The 23579-nt window shown below is 43.7% G+C and overlaps 1 protein-coding gene across 1 annotated transcript in view; it reads left to right on the top strand.

Annotated features, from left to right (window-relative positions):
- Positions 1-23579, top strand: part of TRPC5 (transient receptor potential cation channel subfamily C member 5) — a 245212-nt gene that overhangs the window by 180713 nt on the left and 40920 nt on the right. The window contains exons 6-7 of the mRNA XM_061598336.1: positions 15279-15601; positions 22740-22935. Coding sequence (XP_061454320.1) covers positions 15279-15601; positions 22740-22935 — 519 coding nt within the window. The remainder of the gene's footprint in view (positions 1-15278; positions 15602-22739; positions 22936-23579) is intronic.

Consider the following 23579-nt stretch of genomic DNA (forward strand, 5'->3'; position numbering starts at 1 on the left):
CCCATCAGCCCAATCCAGTGGCCATGCTGGCTGGGGCTGATGGGAGTTGTAGTTCAAAAAAGAAACTTTCCCAAGCTCTGGGTGAAGTGCAGGGAGCTCAGCACAGGGTGAGCATGGCAAGGGACCCATTCCCACATGCCTGGCCCCATGCCTGCACTATACTGAGCTCCCCACACCTCTCCCTCCCCTTCTCAATAAGCTGCAGCGATGCTCGGCATTCAGAAGCCAGGTGCACAATTCTGCCCTGTCTTCACCACTGCACAGGAGGTCCTACTCTTGGTGGATGCCCATCTAGTCCTAGCGCTGATCCACTACCAGCAGGCAAAGCTGAACCTCTCGCATGACCTTGCCTGATCTTCAAAGTTTGCCATAAAGATGTTGCCCTCTAGGTGCTCCTGTCATGTGACCCTTAGCCTAATTTCATGCAATTTGTGGGACGGGGGAACTGGGTGGCCGAGAGAAAGAAAAGGGGTTGCAGAGAGAGAGAGAGAGAGAGAGAAGGGGCCACGCTGTCCCCTTTTGGATTGGGCACCAATCATAACTGACTCTAGCCCCACCCACCACCAGCTTGTAGCCCCTGACATATTACCATTGTGGGAATGTGGCTCTCAACAGAAAAAAAGACTCCCCACTCAGCTAGGAAGCACAATACCTCCCTCAGAAGTCCAGCAACATCTGGGGAACCAAAGGTTCTTCAGCCTCGGTGTACAGGATTGTAGCTATTGTTACACTGCTTAGACGAGGAGGGTTTTTAAATTGCCTAGCTCAGTAAAAATCCTTAGGACAACTCTGTCTATAGATGTTGCACAACTGGGCTGGTGGGCAGAGAAGAAGACGGAAGGATCAGTCCCCCTGAGCATTAGCAACCCCTTCTCCCAAGGGGTATCAATGTTCACTTGGAACATTCCACTGCAGGCGCAATTCATTTTCAGACCCAGTAGCCTTCTGCCAGAGCTTGGAAAAGTTACTTTTTTGAACTACAACTCCCATCAGCCCAATCCAGTGGCCATGCTGGCTGGGCTGATAGGAGTTGTAGTTCAAAAAAGTAACCTTTTCAAGCTCTGCCTTCTGCTCACCTATCCTTAGAAGTGGACTCTAGTCCAAAAAAAGGTTATGCCACAATAAATCAGTCGTCTTTAAGGTGCAACAGGACTCTTCATCATTATATCTATCTATCTCACACATACCACCATGCACGCTGGATATTCTGTTTTGGGCACTAAAATGTATTGGACCACCTTTGTCAGGGCTGGGGAACTTATGGCCCTCCAGTTCCCATCAGCCTCAGCCAGCATGACCAGTGCCTGGCGATGATGGGAGTTGCAGTCCAGGGACATCTGGAGGACCAAAGATTCCCCATCCCTGACTCTTTGTTCAGAGATCAAAACAAGCAATGCCTTCTTGGTGCAGTGGAGGCTGGTGGCTCCAATGCTGAGCATGTTGGAGAGCTCCTTGACAGTTCGGACTAAAAATGTAAATGTACTGCCTTCAAGTCAATCCCAATTTATGGTGACCCTAAGAACAGGGTTTTCGTAGTAAGCGGTATTCAGAGGTGGTTTTACCATTGCCTTCCTCTGAGGCAGTGACTGGCCCAAGGTCACCCAGTGAGCTTCATGGCTAAACCCGGAGCAAATTCATTGCCCTACTGATATTGGATCCATCAGCCTCCACTGTCTTGGTGTGTGCACGCATGTGCGTGCATGTGTGTGCAAAAGGTTACTAGCCCCAGACCCCATTCTCATTTCCCTACCACCACTGCTCCGTTATCCTCTCACCTGCATGGTTTAATGCAGGGATGGGGAACCTGTCACCCTCCAGATGTTGCAGGACTACACTTCCTGTCAGCCTTGACTGTTGGCCATAGTGGCTGGGGCTAATGGGAGATGGAGTCCAACAACATCTAGAGGGGCATGATGTAGTGGTTAGCATGTCAGACTAAGACTGGGGAAACCTGGGTTCAAATCCCCACTCAGCCATGAAGCTCACTAGTTGAAGTTGGGCCAGTGACTGCCCAAGCTGGGCTGAAAGTGCCTTTCACCTGAGCAGCCTGGTGGCAAAGGGAGGGATGCACTTTCTATGCCAGGGGCATCCAATGTGGTGCCCTCTAGAGATGTTACTGAGCTATAACTCCCATCAGATCCAGCAAGCTTGACCAATACTCAAGGATGGTGAAAGTTCTAGCTCGGCACCATATTTGGGGGGCTCTATATTAGCTATCCATGTTCTATACTTTGGAGGAGAGGTGATGGGATTTGGGGCAGAGGTTCATTCATTCATATTCATTCATTCATATTTATATTTATCCATCCCACCCTTCCTCCCAATAGGAGCCCAGGGCGGCGCAGGTGCAGACTGGGATAAGGCCTCTACTTAAAAGGCTTGTTGAAAGAGGAAAGTCTTCAGTAGGTGCCAAAAAGATAACAGAGCTGGTGCCTGTTTAATATTTAAGGGGAGGGAATTCCAAAGTGTCTGTGCCATAACATTAAAGGTCCGCTTTCTATGTTGTGCAGAACGGACCTCCTGATAAGATGGTATCTGCAGAAGGCCCTCACCTGCAGAGTCCAGTGATTGACTGGGTATATAAGGGGTAAGACAATCTTTCAGGTATCCTGGTCCCAAGGTGCCTAGCGCTTTGTACACCAAAACTAGAATCTTGAACTTGGCCCTTGAACTGTCTTAGACACAAGACAGCAGAATATAAGTTTCTTCACTTCTTGCCAACCCCCTCCCCATAAAAAACCATTGCCACTGATTTGGGTGTCAGTGATGCTGCTCAGATAGCTTAACATTGTCCCATCTTCATTTTCCAAGAGATGTCCAATGGGAATGATTCTATGCCAAGAGATAGCATCATTCCCAGGGGCAATGCTGGAAAAAGGACGGCTGCCCCCAGGGGAGAACGGCACTGTCATGAGGCACCGTTGTTCTTATTGAGCAGCTGTTGGACTTTGTTGGGCTGCCTCTGAGCACCACCATCACTCAAAACACCCCAAAGAGGTTCTGATATTTAAAAGGAGAGAAGAAACTTACCTTCTACTTCCCATTTCTGAGGTAGCACCCCCACTGGCCAAAAAAGAATTCTCCGAATTTTGGCAAGCCACCAATGACCATCCCAATCTTCTCACGCTCCTGCAAAATCAACAACAACAAAGTCTGGGCTGAAAATCTCTTAGCCTAGCGTACCTCGCAGGAGTGTTGAAAGAATCAGATGGGATGGGGGACAATCTTGTTCGCTGCCTTGAGATCCTTGGAAGAAAGTTAGGCTCTGAAAACCTTATTAAATAAATATTTTTGTGAGGCAGCCAAACTGATCATAGGAAGCTGCCTTGTACTGAGTCAGACCATTGGTCCATGCAGTTCGGTGTTGTCTACACTCTGCAGAGTTTCACACGGGTCAAGCCGAGCCCTACCTGGAAGTGGTAGGGATTGAATCCAGGATCTTCTGCAAGGCAAATGTTTTACCAATGAGCTACAGCCCTTCCCTCAAAGCTGCTCCTCAGGCAAGTCCTGTTCAAACACCTCTACCTACAGCCGAGGATAACAATGTGTACGTTACAACGGCTGTGAAGGTGGATGAAGGCTGCAGCAGATAAAGGACTTCCAATCGTCATGGTACCCATGCCATTGGATCAAAGCCTTTTTCTGTCAAGATTGTGTGTTGATCGTGGTGCACCAATCTCCCCACATAAAACAAATTCACGCACAGGCGTCTTCCATAACAAAAGTCCCATGGCGATTGGCAAATGGCGACAGGGGCAGGACTGTGAAATCCAGAAGCCCCTAGTCATGGTCTGGTACATCGGTGGTGGATACAGATTCAGATGGATCGATCGTTAAAAATTATATTTTGGAAGACAATCTTACTCGGTCACGAGTGATCGCCAAGAAGACTCTTGGCTTATGTGTGGCCACTAGGCTCACTGGAATCTCAGATCAGGAAGTTTTGTTTTGTTTTTTAATGGTATTTATTTATTATTTTTATTTATTTAAAATATTTCTATCCCGCCCTTCTACCCTATAATAGGGCACTCAGGGCAGCTTACAATAAAGTCGAACACATACATAATACAATTGTACACAATAAAGATCACAAAAACATTAAAATAAATTAAAATACCTAAAGCAATATATATATATATATAATATACATATGCATATATATATATATATATGGGAGTGCTAGTGAAGGGACTAAAGAGGTAAAATTAAAATAGAAGGCTAATGGTATGCCCATTCCTCAACAGTGTGCCGTTTGGGTTCATCAAAAATGCTGAATTTTATTTTGTTTTATTGCCAACTGAAGAAGAAGAAGGCTTGGGTAGCCAACGTAATGTCCTCCAGACGTTGTTGGACTACAGTTCCCATCTAGAAAGGGAAGTTATGCCTCACAAAACAAAATGGAAGTGGACAGAAGAGGACACCGCTTTGAGTAAAGTTTGCATATGTTAATTGATATGCATGGGTGCCCGTTCAGAAATAATGATATTTAATTATTATAGCAATACACTGCATCTTACTATGGTAGGGAAGACTGAGCAGGTGGCCGGGTGTGCCCACTCAGCCTGCTGCCCAGGTGGTAAGAATGGATGGGGATCATCAAGACCCTTCCTGTCTCTTCTTATGGTTCTTTATCTTAGGCCAAAAGCCATTCAGAGGACTCCTTCCAAGAAATGCCTGCCCTCAGGACAGGCCTCTGTAAAGCAGGACACATGGGCACCCTCCTGTCATCATCCGTGACTCTTCTTCATGCTTGCTGGGGCTGATGCCCAACAATATGTAAAGGGTACCACATTGGTTTCCCCTGACATGTGTAGGCCCTCTGAACGCATGAAAAATGTCACTGGAGAACACAACCAATCCTCATAGGAACATAGGAACCTTCTTTACATGAATCAAACCCACTGGTTCATCTAGCTCACTATTGTCTACACTGACTGGCAGTAGCATAGTGGCAAGTTCAGAAGTGCAGGGTCCCTTCATAATAGATTAGTTACGGCCACACTCCCTTCTAAGATTATAGAATAATTTGGCCAGTCTTGAATACAGCTTTCTGCTTCTCTATCACTGTCACCATTTGACTGTCCTTTCTCACTGCCAGAGATATTGCTTGAATTCCTGGATTCAGTGTCTACACGTTTATCTCCTGCTGCTACCAAACTGCTTGATGATGTCGATGGGACGCTATCATCAGGATTCACTGTCTCTTCTTCCACAGTTGCAGAATTCTCACTCTTCACAACTTGGCTGTTTGAAGTAGGAACTAGTAGACACTCCTTTCACTCTCATTGGCTCCAATCAGCAGGAAAGGACAAGGAAGCAAGTTAGAAGACTCTTCTCAGTGGCCAACTACTCCTCTTTTGTTCTGATTGGCTCATAGGATGCTGGAGACATAGGGACTTTGCTGGGACTCCCAAAAAAGTAAAGGGCTCCCAAAAGAGCTGCTGGGGCTTCCAAAAAAGTAAAGGGTCTAAGACCCTCTGAAACCCTGGACGACTACATCCCTGCTGACTGGCAGCAGCTTCTCCAGGGTATCAGACAGGGAGTCTTAGGGCCCTAGCAGAAAGGGATCTCAGCTGAGAACACACAGTGTCCAAGCCACTTTGGCATTCAATGGTATTTGGAAAGTTGCCTTTAATGATTTGGCTTGAGACGGACGGATTTATTACACAGGACAAGCAAAGGATGCGTCATTGATTTAAAAAAAAAAAAAAATGAACCAGTTAGAGTTTGCCCTTGAAGAAGCTGAAAAATATAGATCTGGACAATCAAATGACTTGGTCAAAAAAAATTTCTTAGGGGCTTCAGCATAAGTACTGGCTAAGAGCCTTGTGCTTTGGGGGACTTTATCAAAGAGGCTATGCCATATTTGGCATCCCCTGCTTCCCTAAGGGATCTGTTTTCTGAGCACACACTATACTCATAACTTCCAGTTAAAAGCCTAGTGAAGAGTTAAACACAAGCATTTTAAGGGCCTTCCACATATCAAGTTAACTGAGTTTCTCTGTGATGCTCACAGCCATCGAGAACGGTTTGAAATGTCAGAAGCAATCACAAGCAATGCAGAAAGGCATTTGTACAGGACTTCAGTTCCTCTGTACTAGGGAAGAATTTCTTCTTTAAAAAAAAGTTTATAAAAACCTTGGTTCCTATAAACCAATTTAAATTACTGTTTTTTTCAAAAGCAAGAGAATTCTATTTATGTAGCCTCCAAATTGAAAAAATACAACCTTGGAGCCACTCCAGTTTAAGAGGCAAGCTACAACTATTTACTTTTACCCTTTATTTTTTGGAGTCATACAGCAAAATACATCCTCAGTGGTAACACCAGCAAACCAACCATATTATTTTCTCTTTGCAATTTAGGGTTGCCAGGTCAGAAGCATCCCAAACTCAAAATTTCAGGGGCAAGCCCTAGTGATGTCATGGAGTGTGTCCTAGTGATATCATAGGTGTGTGCCCTAGTGATGTCATTAAGAATGATACATTAATCATCAACTGTAGTTGCTTGGAACATATCACTCAAACAAAAAAAATATCTGATTGGAAATTAAGATCTTAGCTAAATGAGGGTGTTTCCAGTTCAGCTGAAGTGACGTGATAATTCCTTCTCACCTGCTTATACAGCCTGGGTAAGGAACATTTAATCTAGCCTACTTACTTCTGGCAAGAAGGGTTTAAGTGACCTTAGGCTAGACCAGTCACCAGAAGGCCATTGTAGGAGGAAAGTGTGGAGATGTTAGATGGAAGCACACAGGACTAAAGATGGATGCCCTGAAGTCTGCAATTCTAAACACACTTACTAAGAGACTAAGCCCCATTAGGGTTACCAACCGTACTCTTTTAAGAGTACATGTACTCTTTTTCAGATGGTGCAACAGCATACTCTTACTTTTCACTTATCAAAGCCAAATGTACTCTTTTTGAAATGACAAAATGATGGTAACCCTAAGCCCCATAGAACTCAACAGGACTTACTTCTTAGATATTGTCAGGATTGTGCTGTTGGTAAGGCTTGACTAGGGTTCCTCTGCAAAGATGTCAATATCAAAGCAGAGTTGGCAACCCCCTGCCTGGAATTCCTTGCCTGCCTTTTAACGTGGCTGCTCCAAACTTCTTTACAGATTTGACCCTTCACTGGAGAGAGAGGATTGAGAAATGAGTAAGAGTTAAGAAGATTTTCTACTCTTTCCTGCTTATGTGGGCTGCTATAAACTCACTTTGATAGCCAACCCAATTCCAGTGAGTAATAATTGGCGAGGGAAAACACACGTGCTTTGGTCTACCTTCACAGGCAGTAGATTGGGAACAACAGCAATTGAAGCCACCCTTCCCAGTATGTGAATTCTCTTTTACCACAATTGGGCAAGAAGCAAACCATCATGCAAACAATGAGGTGCATCATCAGTGGGTTTAAGGGGTTTTTACTGAGCACATGGAACCATTGTTATTGCTTTTATGGATGTAAGGGTGTGAGGTCAGAGGTAAATGAAATGCAAATAGAAAAAGAAAAAGAAAAGACAGTGATGATTTCCTAAATGCAATACCATACAAACCACAACAAGATTGCTATGAGTAAGACAGAAAGCTCAGCATCCCACAACCAGTCAGGGTTCCTAACCAAAACAAAAAAATTCCTGGCAGCCAGTCAGCCAAGGTCACAGAAATCCCCATGCAGCACAACCTGATCTGGGGGCTGCAGTTAGTGCAGAATGCTGTGCCACAATTGCTGACATTGAGTGAGACCCTATCAGAACATAATACCTCTGCTCTGAAATCTGCACTGGATGCCGATTTGCTACCAGGCCAAGTTCAAGGTGTGCTTTCCATGTTACAGGTTCCACACAGTACTTGCTGTGCTCTTATAAGAAATTGATCCTTTCGTGTGGTAGCACCTACGCTTTCGAACTCCCTGCCTATTGACATTAGGCAGGCACTGCATTGTACTCATTTTGGCACTTGCTAAAAATGTTTTTGTTTAGGCAACCCAATGCAGGCATGTAGAAGCTATTATGCTTTTTATCTGTTTTTAACTCATTATTGCTTTTATTATTTTGAATGTTTTTAAATACCTGTCCTTAACTGTTTTGGCCAACAATTTTATTGTTTTAATTCCTTCTATAAACAGCTTTGAGCTTTTTACAATAAAGTGGTATATAAATGTTGTAAATAAAAGACATAGATAAATTTTGGAGTCACTGTGACCCTTGGGTCTCTTTCCTGTTTTAGACACAAAGGAATCTGCCTTCTGCCAAGGCAGGCATTTGATACCATCTAGCTCAGTACTGATGACATAGACTAGCATTGACTCTCCAGGATCCCAGACAATAGTCTCTTCCAGAGATTGAATTTTGGACCTTTGCAGTTCAATGACCAGTTGGTCATTGCAGAACATTTTTTAAAAAGTATTAGTTTCCTGCCAAATAAAAGCAGTGACACCTAAGTAAGCTCTGTCTAACTGCTTTTTAAAAAAAAGGATCGGAGGGGGGAAATTTACAACACAATCCTTTTCTATGTTCACTCAACAGTCCCATTGATTTTCAGCACAATCCTAACCATGTCTTCTCAAAAGTAAGTCCTACTGAATTAAGTGGAGTTAACTCCCAGGTATGTGGAATTAGCATTGCAGCTTTACTTCCAGAAAAGCTTCATACTGGGAAGGTTTCAAAACAGGTTATGAATAAGACAAATAAACTGCCCTCTTCAACAGTCCAGTTAAATTTAAACTTGTTTGATTCTTTAATGAGAAAAGTATAATACTGCAGCATGTACGCTTTTTAAAACTTCTGTTCAAAAATTATTTGAAAAATAAAATGTATAATATGTCATTTTTGCACATAATTAAAAAAAGGCATACCCACTTTTATTATAATTATAACTAAAATTGTTTACTGTGTCTGCCCGCCAAGGTCCTGCTGTGATCTTCTGTTGTAATGCAATCCTGTGCATGTTTACTCAGAAGCAAGTCCCAATCCTGTACAGAGAAAGTACTCTTTATGCTGCTGAAAACTATATATTTACTGAATTCCTGATGCAAGACAAGCAGGAAAAAGGAAATTGTTCTCAGAACTTGAAATGGGTTCAACAAATCTTGTCAATCACAACCCTGACTTCACTTTTTGGCTAAAAACCTGAAAGGGCAGGGAGTAGAGCAGCCAGCACTAATAGAAGTTGTGGGGGGGGGGCTGACATTTTGGTTTATATCTTTTGAACCAGACCACCTAGAAACTTAACTTTTTAAAAAAATGAAAGCTAAGAGTCTGGAGATTAAGATAACTCACCATGAGACTTGGAGAGGACCCAAAAAAACCAGAGACTCCAGGCAAAAACCAGACACCTGGCAACCCTACTTTTCATGCACCATTACCACTCAGTTCAACCTAGTGGACTTACAAAATGGACAAAAAAGGCTTGGATTTTTAAAAATAATGTTTGATGGCATACAGCAGGGGTTTCCAACACAGTGCTGTGCAGGTGTTGTTGGACTACAATTCCCATCATCCCTGACCATTGGCCATGCTGGCTGGGCCATCATCTGGAGGGCATCATGGAGACACGTTGACTTAGGCCATGAGACAAAGTGTGTCAGTGAGCCTGGAGCTTGATTGTAGTTGCACAATACAGAAAGAAGGGGAAAAGGTAAGGGAGAGTGCATGCACAACACATTACAATTCCTAAACAACAGGCAGAAAAATCATTAAGTGGTCTGCCAAGACCCTCAGCAATTTTCAAGTGGTCCGGGCAGGAGAGGAAGTTTAGGAACTGCTGCTCTAAGCATTGGCATATCTGGCATACAACTGAGCATTTCTGGGTCTGAGGCTTGAGCTTAGCCTAATAACTAGGGTAGGCATTTGTCTTATATTATCAGCAGCTTTTGCCAACTTGGCGCCTTCCAGGGATTTTGGAGTAAAACCAGGGCTGGTACCAGACTGCAGTGGGCCCTTGATGGTGGTAGCATGCACTATCGCCACCACCAGAGGCTTAGATAGGCCCAGCCGTGTGCACACACCTATCATCACCCAAGATGGAAGGGGGGCATGTTAAGCCTCTGGTGGCGGTATTGCACATCACTACCACTGCTGCCTTGGAGGGCCCACACTAGCTGGGAAGGGTTGTCTGAATGGGTGGCTCCTGCTCTGCAATTAATGCCAGCATTTGGTTACGAGGCACACGCTCTGCAACCCAATACTAGGGTGGATTGTGGAACGGGAGCCACACCCACCCAGCCGCAGCAGCAGGGGCCCCTCTCAGCTGCAGAGGCCCTTGGCCAGTGCCCAACCTGGCCACTCACTGGTGCCAGGCTAGAGTAAAACTCTCATCAGCCCTAGCCAGCACAGACATGTTGGCTGGGGCTGATGCAAGTTGTAGTCCAAAACACCTGGAGGGCACCAGGTTGGCAAAGACTGTTACTTGATGAGCTGTTGGAAGGAGTCCTCTGTTTGAAAAGACAGCCTGGTCCAAGCCTGACTTACAGATAAAGAACTCCAAAGAAGAGCAGGGGCCTTGATGTTGCCCATTAACAGCTAGTGTAGCCAATGTGGTGTCCTCCGGATGTGGTTGGACTACAAAGCTCATCAGCCCCAGCCAGCAAGACCAGTACTCAGGATGGGAGTTGTGGTCCAACAACATCTGGAGGGCACTTTGTTAGATGTCCCTGGAGCAAATGCAAGGCACACCAGATCCTCCTGACCCTGCCATAAAACATTTGTGTCAGCATGCCACTTCATTTAAGTTAGGTAAGCCAAGTGCTCCACCTTCCACACAAGTCTACAGAATTTCTCCCACCCCACTCAAGAGGAGTCAGATTTTCCCATGTTTTTCAATTGACAAACGGCCACCTAGAAGTGGGGAGGGAACTTAAGTTCAGCTCTAGTTTGAAAATGAGCTGAGCTGACATTTCTGAGAAGAAATTCTGAGAATGTTCTCCCCCTCCTAGGGTTGGGCAAATCTAGGTCAATTTTTGCTTCTCATTTTTCCAGTCTTAAATTCAGTTCTCCGCATTTCTACAACCATTTGCATTTTTAAAAAACAATCCTTACAAAAATTCTTCAGCATTTGAGTGTGAATTTTTCCAACACATTTTATATACAGTTTTGACAAATATACACATTTTTGCAAGCATTTCCCCTAATATAATGCATGCTTGTATGTTATTTTCACTAATATATGCATTTATACATACATTTTACCGTAATATATGCAGTTTTGTACACATTGCTTGACTGAAGAACTGCAATGCAAAATTCAGAAAAGTGTGAAGTTTGACGGATGGCTGTGGTTCAGTTTGCATATTGATTTAGAAAGTGCTAATTTGATAGGTTTGCCTTTAAAAGCAAAATGAATCAGATTTCTCCTTATCCCTACCCCTTCCAACCCTCAAAAGTAGCAATTTTGCTGAATGTTATTTTATTATGTGCTGCTGTGAGCCCCCCTCAAAAAACTGTTGGAGAATTTTGCCTTCCCTAAAGAACATTAATCAAAATGCCATTCCCATTTTATTAAACCATTATCTGAAGTTATACTCATTATACTTCCTAATTCAATTTTATCTGTAAATCCCAGAACATTAAAGAACACTATTATTTTCAAATTTGTTTTGTTTTGTTTTTTAACCAAATTACAGTTTTATAGCTAACTAACCAGAAACTAAGGACTGCAGAGTTTATTTTATTGTGAGTGGGGATGTAATTCAGGTAAGGCAGTAATGCGTTGTCTCTCAGAATCTTTGATTTGTATTTCAGCATGAATAGATCATTCATCGTGGCAGCTGGCAGTTCCGTTACACATTCTAATCTGAGCCAACATAATTTACAACTGAGCCAAACTTTTGCAGAAGGGATTTTTTTCAGATAAAATTTCAGATAATTTTCCTTCGCAAAAGAGGGCAAATTTTCCAAATAGCTTCTGTTGCTGCTAATGTTGCTGCTCCCCCCCCCAAAAAAAATATGTTTGGAGAACCACCACCTTAGGAATATTTGGCAAAAATGCCCTGCCCTCAATTTTGTTGCCCATGAATAGGGTGGAGAATTTCAGGAGGCTAGCTTCACTTACAATTGTCAGAGACCTGGATGCATTTCTTGACCTGGCAAACAAAATGAGAAGTTGGACTACTAAAGGGTTTTTTAATCTCAGGATCATTTATCATCAGGTGTGGGGAACCTTTGGCCCTCCAGATGTTGCTGAACTACAGCTCCCATCAGCCCCTGCAAGCATTTCTAATGAGCAGGGATTATGAGAGTTGTAGTTCAGCTACATCTGGAGGGCCAAAGGTTCCCCACACCTGGTCAAGAAATATCCAGTTGCAGGGTTGTCATTTTAGTAGTGGGTGGGAGTCAGTTATATTCAGTGTTGCTCAAGTCTGCAGCAGTACACCTAGCCTGAAACATGGAGAAGATGTGAAAAGAACATGAACATAAGCACATAAGAAGAGCCTCACTGGATCAGGGCCATGGCCCCTCCACTCCAGCATACTGTTCTCACAGTGGCCAATGTGTTGCCCATGGGAAGGCCACAAGCAGGCTCTGTCTGCAGCAGCACTCTCCCTATTTGTAATTCCCAGCAACTGGTATTCAGAGTAGGGTTGCCAGGCTCAGGGCCTGAGACTGATCCTGTATCTTTAGGAGAAGAGAAGGTCAGCCAAGTGCAGGTGTTCTTGCAACACTGCAATGGGAAAAACCACAAGGTGGAATTCTCCCTTCCAGCTGCACAACTTTTAAAGATACAGAAGACCTCTTGGTTGGGCCTCCAAGAGGTCTTCTGTATTTTTAAAAGTTGTGCAGGGGGAAGAGAGAATTCCACCTTGTGGTTTTTCCCATTACAGTGTTGCAAGAACACCTGCACTTGGCTGACTTTTTCTCCTAGAGATACAGGATCAGTCTCAGGCCCTGAACCTGGAAACCCTAATTCAGAGGCATACAGTCATACCTCAGTTAATGAATCCTCCAGGAATGAAGCTCCTTTTAAGGAAGGCTTTTGCTTTGTTATAGATAAATGTTCAACTCTGTGCCTTTGCTTTAAGGTGAAACTGACAAGCCTGTGTCTTTGCTTTGCTGTGGATAAACTGACAAACCTATGCCTGAAATTGACATGCTTGGGTGTGATTGCTCTTCATTAAAGAGATCTCTTGCTTTTTCCCAGAGCTGGGGAGGGAAGGATCCAGCAGGATTCAGAGGAGGAGGAGGGGGTGCTGGGTAGGCACCCTTTGAAGCCCCTATTGAAGCTGCCCCCACCATCTATGAGAGGGTGTAGGGACCTATTCCTATTCTTTCCATGTTATTCCTACCTCTGGTACCAAAGTTTCTGTTTAAGAAGTAATGCCCAGAAACATATCCACTTTGTTAACTGAGATATTACTGTATTGCCTCTGACAGTGGAGGTAGAATATAGCCATCATGACTAATAGCCTAATCTCCCATGGATTTATCTAATCTTCTTTTAAAGCCATTCAGGTTGCTGACCATCACAACCACTTGTGACAGCTAATTCCATTAACTATGCCCTGTGTGAAGAAGTGCTTCCTTGTGTCCATCCTGAATCTCCCAAAATTAAGCTTCATAGGATGGCCCAAAATTCTATTATTTTGAGAGAGGGAGAAAAACTTTTGTTTCCTTACTTTCTCCACACCACGTGTACTTTTATACATCATCATCATCATTACTTCTGCCCTTCCTCTCAGAAGGGTGCCAAACAAAATACAAAACACTAAAAATATCTTAAAACATCTTAAAAATAAAAAATCTTAAAAACATATATTTTAAAAAAAGATTAAAAACATCTTAAAAAGCAGTTCTAACACAAACATAAACTGGGATAAGGTCTCTGCTTAAAAAAGGCTTCTTGAAAGAGGAAGGTTTTCAATAAGCACTGAAAAGATAACAGACATGGCACTTGTCTAATATATAAGGGGAGGGAATTCCAAGGGTAGATGCCTCAACACTAAAGGTCTGCTATCCTCCTCCTCACCTTTTCTCTAAACTAAAAAGGCCCAAATGCTCCAACCTTTCCTCATAAGGGAGTTGTTCCAACTTCTTGATCATTTTGGTTGCCCCTTTCCGAACCTTTTCCAAGTCTACAGATCCTTTTTGAGGAGAAGAGGACACAGTATTCCAAGTGTGGTCTCATCATAGGTTTGTATAATGGCATTATGACACTGTCAATTTTATTTTCAGTCCCTTGGTGATGGAGAAAGGTGAGCTCCCCTGCAGTGGACAGGGCATTTTTAAAGAAAATTTTAATGGGTGTCCGTTTTCCATCCAAATGGCTTGCACATAGAAGGCTCTCTACCATGTACAAGCCCTGATATGTGAACTGAGGCAAACGTGGTTCAGACTAAAAGCAAAAACGAAAAAAGAAAAGAAAAAGAAGAGAAAAGAAAAGAAAAGAAAAAAGGGAGTGAATACAGTCTTGCAAATGCATTTACACAAGTTAGTCGCCTTGCAAATTCAAATTAAAAACTGCTGCTTATGATCCATGCCCTGCTGCAGCAGAATTCTTACAAAAAAAGAAAAGGAAAAAAGAATGAAGATAATGAGAACCAAACATCCCAGTGTATAAGGAGAGATATTTTATTTAAAAGTTTTTCAGAAATACTGCTGGTTAGTAATAACCCTAAGAATTATTGTGTAATGTGCCCCTATGGTCTACTGTTTTTATTCAGTTTCACTAACATTTCATACCTCTAGCCCGTATTTCAGTGGCTTCCGGTCTGAACTTGGTTCACTGATTAAATTTTATGTGTCTGTGTCTGCTGGGTGTCTGAAAACTAGGACTAGGTGTCCATTTCGACACACAACAATTACTTAAAAATCCCTTGGCAGTGGAAGCTAGTTATTACTGAGAATGGGTCACCACCCCACCAACCGCAGTCTGCCCTCAGCCAGTCCCCACCTGCCTGCCTTCTTTCTTACATCCAGTCCAGGGGGTGGCAGCGCCTGTCAGCTTCCTCCTCCTTGGTCTCAGTGTTGCCCTTGTAGAGCTCAGCAGGGAGAACGGGATGGGGACATACTAGAATTAATTGGCTCTGCCTGTCATTGGCTCTGGTGCCACCTACTGTTGAGCTCCCTGCATTCCGCCCAACCAGTCCCAATGGGCACCAGTCACCTCTGCTCCCCTGCATAAATGGCAGCCTATGCCTTTGCTTTCAGTTGAAATTGACCAGCCTGTGTGTGAAATTAGCGTGTACTGGGGAAATACTCTGAAAAATGAAATAATGTTGTTTGCCGTGTTGACTGCAGCCATTCACTTGTATTCCTTTCCCCCCCCTTCCCTATTATTTCTTGCAGTACAATGGTTCCCGTCCAAGGCAGGAATGGGAAATGTGGCACCCCACCCTCATTGCAGAAGCCCTCTTTGCAATATCAAACATTTTAAGCTCCTTGCGTCTCATCTCCCTGTTTACAGCAAACTCTCACCTGGGACCCCTGCAGATCTCTCTGGGACGTATGCTACTAGATATCCTCAAGTTCCTCTTTATTTACTGCCTGGTGCTGCTGGCATTCGCCAATGGACTCAACCAGCTTTATTTCTATTATGAGACCAGTGCCTCAGAGGAGCCCAACAATTGCAAGGGGATCCGATGCGAGAAGCAGAACAATGCCTTCTCCACGTAAGCCTCCCTTTTGTTTGTCTGTTTGTCCTCTTCCTTCTTTCCAGTCTCCAAATGCTGCTCTCTCTCCCCTTCATGGTCTTGGCACACTGGCGGCTGCTACCACTGGTCTTGCAAAAAAAAATAAATCCCATCTATTCATAGACGAGCGTCTGCCCATTTGTCAGGATTATGTAAGCCTGGCCTGAGTTATCTCAGACAGACATTCTGCAGAGAGACAGAGCTGAAGTCTTCTGCGAGGACCTTGGAAAGGCAGCCATGGGGTGACAGGACAACAACCTGGGGCTATAATGCCCCTTATTAGTGTTTGCATATCACAAAAGAGAAAAGCTGCAGGGACTCTCTAAGGGCTTATCCAGAGAGTAAATGCCGGCCCAAATGTTTCGAGCACTGCTCTTCATCAGGACTAAATCCTTAAAAAACTGTCTCTATTGTCAGTTAAATCACCGTAACATTCCTCTCATTGAGTCATGCAAAGAATATAAAAATTGCTTAAAGGAAGTTGCCCTTTAAAAATCAGAGTCACTGTGTTTGACATTATAAGCTGTTTTCTTACAAGGGATCCTGGTGTGCTGTTCTTTTTTAAAGCTTTATTTTGTACTGATAAGAACATAAGAACCTGAGTCCTGCTGGGTCAGATCAAAGATCCAGCTAATGTGACATCCTCCCCCACACCCCCAAAAAATATGGAAAGGGAAGAGGGAGCATTCAGCTCCCTTCATCTGTATGCCCCCATTCATGCAAAAATCAGACCCCACCTATTCCCAATTTATATGAGAATAGCACAAGACACAAAACCAAACCAAGCTACCACCATCTAGCTGAATACTATCTGCCATTAATGGCATTGGGTGCTCTCCAGAGTTTCCAGCCCTACCTGGTGATATTGGAGATTGAACATGGAATCTTCTGCATACAAAGCATGTGCTGTATGACTGAACATAAGAACCTGCCATACACATAGCCTGAAACATGGGAAGGAGGTGGAAAGAACATAAACATAAAAATGTAAGAGGAGTCTGAGCCCAAAGGGGGCCCATCTAGTCCATCAACCTGGAACAGCATTACTGTATCCAATTTAAAAATTCATTCTGCTTCCTTGCACAAAAGCAGGTTATCATAGTTACACCAATTATGTTTATGTGCATAAACTCTATCAGTGACTAGAAACCTAAAATCATTGCTGTCATGAGAATGATCAGTGAAATGTTGTATCCAGGCTGCATCCAGAACCTGATTCCTTAATTTAGACTGATGTTCTGTCATCTGAGTTCTAATAGTACGCAGGGTCTTGTCCACATAGGCAAATAATGATGTAAATAACACGTTTGGTGGAACAGTTGGGAAAATGGTGTAACGCAAAATGCTGATGATCAATTGGATGTTCAAAAGTTTGAATTTGAATACATAAAGCACCCAACGAACATCCCCCACATTTAAAGTGACCCTGGATATGGGAATCACTGGCAATATGAGGGTCAATATTGTTTCAGTAGTGTGAGTGGTGCAACCAAAAAATGCCTAGAGTGGAGTGGAAAAAATAATGGCCGCAGAAGCCACCCAACAGTGTTACAGGAGGAGTGGCAAATTACAGTGAAGCTTATCGCATTTTTCAAACCCTTCTAAGCCCAATATCCAATATGGATTTTTGTGGTTTTTTCACAGGGGCACTGATCCCCACTTTCCCCTCTGTAGTGTGGTTTGCACACCAAAGCGATGCCATAAACTGACTGACAAGTTCTAAAATTTTTGAACCACACAGATACACCGTCATTTTCATCATCATCAACAACAGCAGCAGTGTTTGCCTAGTTCTTGTCCTCTAAGTGCTCAAAATGCTTCATATGCATTTTGGGGAAATGCTTGCAACAACCCAATAAGGTACTGTTATGTACTTCCCTCTTCCTTTGTTTGGTTTTTTTAAAAAAATCCAGGGATAGTGCTGCAGACTTTTATTTCCTTTGGATGAGACCTATCTTCATAACCTCCTCTTATTTACAAACAAAGAAGCAGAGCCTATTGGAAGCAAGTGGATTCCCAAACGTGAGCAGCATAACCACCAATCTTACATCAAATTCCCAAAGAGTCACTGCAACCGAGCAAAACTGGCTTCAGTTTTAGCTAACACCCATTTTAAAAAAATCCTCTCGATTCTCTCCCTCTGTCTCTGCATAAATTCAAGCAGCACCCCCCCTTTTGAAGCTCTCTGTCCCTCCCCACAAACACTGACAAGTATAACCTTCCAAAAGCTAGAGCCAGCAGGGAACATCCAGCTCTTTTGATAACTCCCTTGTCACCCATCATGTTTGTCAGGCAAAACGGCAATAGGCCCATTCGGGCTAATCGAGACAGCCAACCTCATAACACCAGGCTAGAAGCATTATCTTCGTATTACAGACAAGAGCTGTGGTGGATAGATAGTGGCTTGCTTAAGGCCACTAAGTGAATCAATAGCTCAGCTCAGATTTTAACCAGGGATATGCAGCCCCTAGTTTATACATTCAGTTGTTGCATTATACTATCTGTATCTCAAATATCTCTATGGGTCCAATTGTATTGAAAATAGCCCATTGGCATTTGAGATTTGTCTGTACAAGAAGGCAAATTCCAGCGATCCTTCTAGTTTATTTCATGGAAAGGAGTGCTGAAATTCTGGAGAAGATGCCAGCTCCTTCACAGATCTAACTCTTATGCCATGTTGCCTCGCAGCCACACAGCTTGAATCCTGACATTTCATTATGACTATAAAAAGCTGTTTTTGTATCTCTGAGAAGGGCGTCAACGCACAATAGAGAGCTTAAGAAAATGCACGGCAAACCATTTGACAGCAACGACACTTGATGACTTGATGACAGCCTTTGAACACACACAAGCCAACTTCACAAACACAGGGAAACTGTGCATATGGCAATGTGAGGGGGCTCAGACTCTAGGGGAAGAGATTTGTAGGAAACAAAGCAGCAGCAGGGGGAGACCATTAGAGTGGCAGTCTCTTTACAGGCAGGGAGAGCGCACAGCAATTGCATTTTCGTTGGAGCCTCGCTTCCGAAGCTCGCTCTACCTTGCCTTAAAAGCCGAAACAGTCATTATTAACACCCCTGGTGCCAAGTGACATTTTGCTCTTCGAACAGACGCTCAGCGTGAGTAACTTGCTAAGAACGGGCAACCTGCGAAAGAAGAAATTATGTCTGTGGGCCGGTGTGAAGGAGCGGCATTGCAATGGGCTTGAGACCGGCCCCAGATGCCACTTTGAGTTTGCTATGTTTAAGTTGCCCTTAATGGAAGAGTTACAGCTGGGCTGCTTCCGTTGGCTCCTCGCAGTTCTGAAGTGCAGCACTTAATAAGCTCCAGTTCTATAAGAGACCAAGCAAGGGCTCTCGTTCCTGTTTGCGCAACTTGTTTAAAATATGATACTGTCGTGCGCTTTCTGATTACTTTCCAAGGATGGTTTTAATCTTTTTTTTCCTTTTTCTGAAGAGATCCAGCTCCTAGGACAGTAATATTCTGTGGTGACAAGTAGGAGGTCAAACCATTAATAAATCAAGTTTTATGCATTGGCTTCACGGTTATTGGCAAATTGTCTCTTGCCTTGATAGCCCATCTGCAAAATGTATTTACAACAGAGCTGTGGGTCAGAACATTTAACACACAGGGACTGCCAAAAGCTGTAATGTCACTTCTAATCTCTCCTTGGCCATCCACAACATAAAGGGCAGCACTTAACCCAGCATTTGCCAACTTGGTGCTTTCTAGATGTTGGGAGTTGTAGTCCAAAACATGTTGAGGGCACCAGGTTGGTAAAGGCTGTGTTACCCCATCACAGTGTGGTGCATCTCCTCCTCCATAGATGGGAGGGAGTATAGGGCTGCCATAATATCTAATTTTCCCTTGGCCATCCACAACATATAGGACAGCATTACAGTGCGGTGTGTCACCCTGCATCCTCTTGCAGGGAGGGAGTAGGGGACTGTCATGACATCTGATCTCCATTTGGCCATCCACACCATGAAGGACAGCGCTTAACCCATTACAGTGCTGCATGTCTCCCTGCACCCATTGGCAGGGAGGGAGTAGGGAACTGCATGATGCAGCAGCATCAGGGCACAATAAAAATGTGGAGGGATTAAAATGTGCCCTCACTGCTGTTTTCAGAGGAATGAGTAGTTCTGGTCATCAAGAGGAGTCATAGATTGGTTGCAAGGATGAGCAAGCATCCCTTCTGGGGAAAAAAAAAACCTTTCCTTTTGCAGGACATAATCTCCATCATAGTTCCTCCATGCCTAGCAGGGTGTCTTCCTTCAAGCCAATCTAACCTTTCTCCTGTTCCCCTCCCCCATCCCATTTGTTTGTAGTGCCACCACTGGCAAGAAGAAGGAAGGAAGGAAGGAAGGAAGGAAGGAAGGAAGGAAGGAAGGAAGGAAGGAAGGAAGGAAGGAAGAGCCCGTCTTCCCTTGCCTGCCATGTGTGTGAAGTGTGACAGAGAGCTGGAATGGATTTTGTTCCAAAGCCAGTAGAAAGCTGGAGCTAACTGTGCTGTTAAAATGAGATCTGACACTCACTTTGCTTTGGATATCTTTAGAAGGCAGCTGCCTTTTTTCCTGCTGGAAGTTTAGTCTGTAGGGACCCTTAGATATAGACTAGACTCCACAACATACTGTGAACTCTCAGAAATATACTTGCATTTGGCCACATTGTGGGCAACTTTTCAAATTTTATTGTGTCCCCTTTTCCAAGGGCAAAGCCTAAGGGCCAAGCTACACATTATTATTATCATCATCATCATCATCATCATCACCATCATCACCACCACCACCATCATCATCCTTCTTCCCTTGACAGCCCAGGATGGTTAAATAGAACATTAAATGCTAAAATAGAACATAACAAAACATTAAATTAAAACATTGAAAAACTACATGTTTAAAACAAGAATTCCAAATTAACTCAGAGAGATTGTTGTTGTTGTTTGTATATCACAGTTCCTCCTGAATAAGTCCAGGATGGTGCAGCACACAACAGAACAAAACAACACACAGAACCATGCACTGTATATGGGGCTACCATTGGGCCGAAGGTGTGAAATGCTGTGTCTAGACCAGCCTTTCCCAACTAGTGGTCCACCAGATGTTGTTGAACCACAATTCCCATCTTTCCTGACCATTGGCAATGTTGGCTGAGGCTGATGGGAGTTGTGGTCCAACAACATCTGGTGGCCCACTAGTTGGGAAAGGCTGGTCTAGACTGTTGATGGGGGCAGACTGTTGCCAGCACATAATTCCAGTGCTCAAAAGTTTGCACTGGGCTAGGGTTAATTTACAGGTACTCATTTACAAGGCCCTTAAGGATATAAGGATTGATCCCTTATATCTCCGCTCAGTCGCTGAGGCCTTCAGGAGAGTCACCATTAGTGGCCCCACAAGGCTCGGATGCACAGCTTTTATCCACCAGGAGCCATGTGTTCAGTACTGTGAGCCCAATTTTATGGAACACCCTCCCAGTTGAGGTCAGTTAGGCCCCTTCTCTGATAAATGTCCAGCACCTACTGAAGACTTTTTTAAAATTCCAGCAGGCATTTTAAAGTCTGATTTTATCATTTTTAACCATTTTTTATTTTCTTTGTATTATATTCCTTGTACATCATTTAGAGATGATTGTGGTATATAGTCTAAATCAATAAAATACAAAGATCACAAAATATTAGACTAAAAGATCTAAAATCTGCCTGTCTAAAATAAGAAACTCAAATTAACACAGATTAAGAAACCCACGAGAGCCAGTGTGGTATAGTGGTTAAGGTGTTGTACTATGACCTGGAAGACCAGGGTTCGAATCCCCACACAGCCATGAAGCTCACTGGGTGACCTTGGGCCACTCACTGCCTCTCAGCCTCAGAGGAAGGCAATGGTAAACCCCCTCTGAATACCGCTTACCATGAAAACCCTATTCATAGGGTTGCCATAAGTCAGAATCGACTTGAAGGCAGTCCATTTCATTTTCAAGAAACCCACCCTATCAGCTGCTGGATCCCATAGAATATTTATGTCTGAGAAGCCTGGGCAAATAAGTGTGTCTTTAACAGATGTCTGAAAACGATCAATTGAGGTAGGGGGGCAGACACTTCCCCAGGAAGGAAATTCCACATTCAGGGTGTCACCCCTTGAGCCATCCCTGTCTCGTGTAACCAGCCCATGAGCCATAGGTGGTGATGGAACCTCAAACAGGGTCCCCTACACTGATCTGAAAGCACAGGTTGGTATTTGGGAAAGACCCTCCACCAAAGTTCATAGTGCAAGACATCGGGAAGCTCTGGCTGTGTTTTTAGCAGTAGCACTGGGGGAGGAGCCTGTAACACTCCCCTACCCCCACTATTTTCTTGATCTGAATCGTTGCTCTCTGAATTTGCAGTAAGCCTACAGAGGAAAATTACAGCACAAAGAAAAAGGACAGAGGGAAAGCTCAGCTGGAAAACGATGCATGGAAAAGTGATAACCTTTCCCCTCCACCTCTTTCCCAGCATCACTTCTCTGACTGAATCTGGAACACCAGTTCTGCAGTTGCTTTTAAATAAAAACAAAAACTTTGGGAGAACTCCAGAATAATGGACAGTTTGACCCTATAACCTTTAAAAAAAAAAGATTGGTTTGTGTGACATTGGAGAGATGTAGAGAAAAGAATAAAGAAGGACAGGCTGGCAATTTTCAGATAATTCCAGGCCTTTGGAAGAAAAATATTAAAAAATTGCTTATCACAATTATCCATTGAGGACGGGTAAGGCCCTGTGGGTAAGAACTGAAGAATTTGTTCTAAATGGATTTCTACACAGAATTTGAGCTTTGCCTTCCTTGGATGGCTTCTTCCATTGAGTGTCCACTTATGTATGAGTCACTCGTGAATCGTCAGGTGTTTTAAAAAGAAGCAAATGTTCAACTTAATTATATGCAAAATAGTATATTAGGATGATAGGAATTGAAGTTGGAGCCCAGCAACATCTAGGGAAGCATCCCTGCTTGAAAACTCCTGGAGTCTTGAGGACAACAGCTTTGCCCATTAGCATGCCCCTCTCTGTCGTTTGACAAAGTAAACTAAAGCTTTAAATGCCCAAGCAATAATGAGAATTTTGCCCCATGTTCATTTCCAGGCTCTTTGAAACTCTCCAGTCTCTCTTCTGGTCTGTGTTTGGTCTGTTGAATCTCTACGTCACTAATGTGAAAGCCAGGCATGAATTCACAGAATTTGTCGGGGCCACCATGTTCGGCACGTACAACGTCATCTCCCTGGTGGTCTTGCTAAACATGCTCATAGCAATGATGAACAACTCCTACCAGCTCATAGCAGTAAGTCAAACAGATGAGCTTCCTTTCTGTCTTCCTTTGCAATATGCTCTCTCTCTCTCTCTCTCTCTCTCTCTCTCTCTCTCTCTCTCTCTCTGTGTGTGTGTGTGTGTGTGTGTCTGTCTGTCTGTCAGCATGCAAGATAGACAAGACAGGGAGATTCTGGTTGCAGGCTGGTGACAGAGTGGAAGCCACAGCAACAAGTTGCCTCCACGTAGGGAAACCAGAAAGGCTGAAAGTCTTTATTATGCCATTGTAACACGAGATTGGCCCTTGAAAGTCACCTGACTTCTGAAGCCAGGAGGATCATGGGTTGCTGTGGCAAACTCCTGTTTGAATTTATTTATTTAGGTTGAGTTGGTTGGTTAGTTATATACCACCCTCTCACAAAACATCAGGGCAGAGCACAACAGCATAAAAATGTTTAAAAAAACATACAAGGTAATTATTAAAATGAATGGCTGCTCACACACACACACAAAAAGCATAGGCCTATCAGCACAAAAAAGTTCAAGAGGCACCTGAACATCAAAAGCGAGGATGCCTGCTGAATCTCTGCTGGAAGGGTGTCCAGCGCATGGGATCGGCTATGCTACATGCCTGACTTCTGGTTGAGGCCAGTTGGGCAGACGCAGGGAAGAACTAAC

Source organism: Rhineura floridana, chromosome 16 (genome assembly GCF_030035675.1).
Source record: "Rhineura floridana isolate rRhiFlo1 chromosome 16, rRhiFlo1.hap2, whole genome shotgun sequence".
NCBI lineage: Eukaryota > Metazoa > Chordata > Lepidosauria > Squamata > Rhineuridae > Rhineura > Rhineura floridana.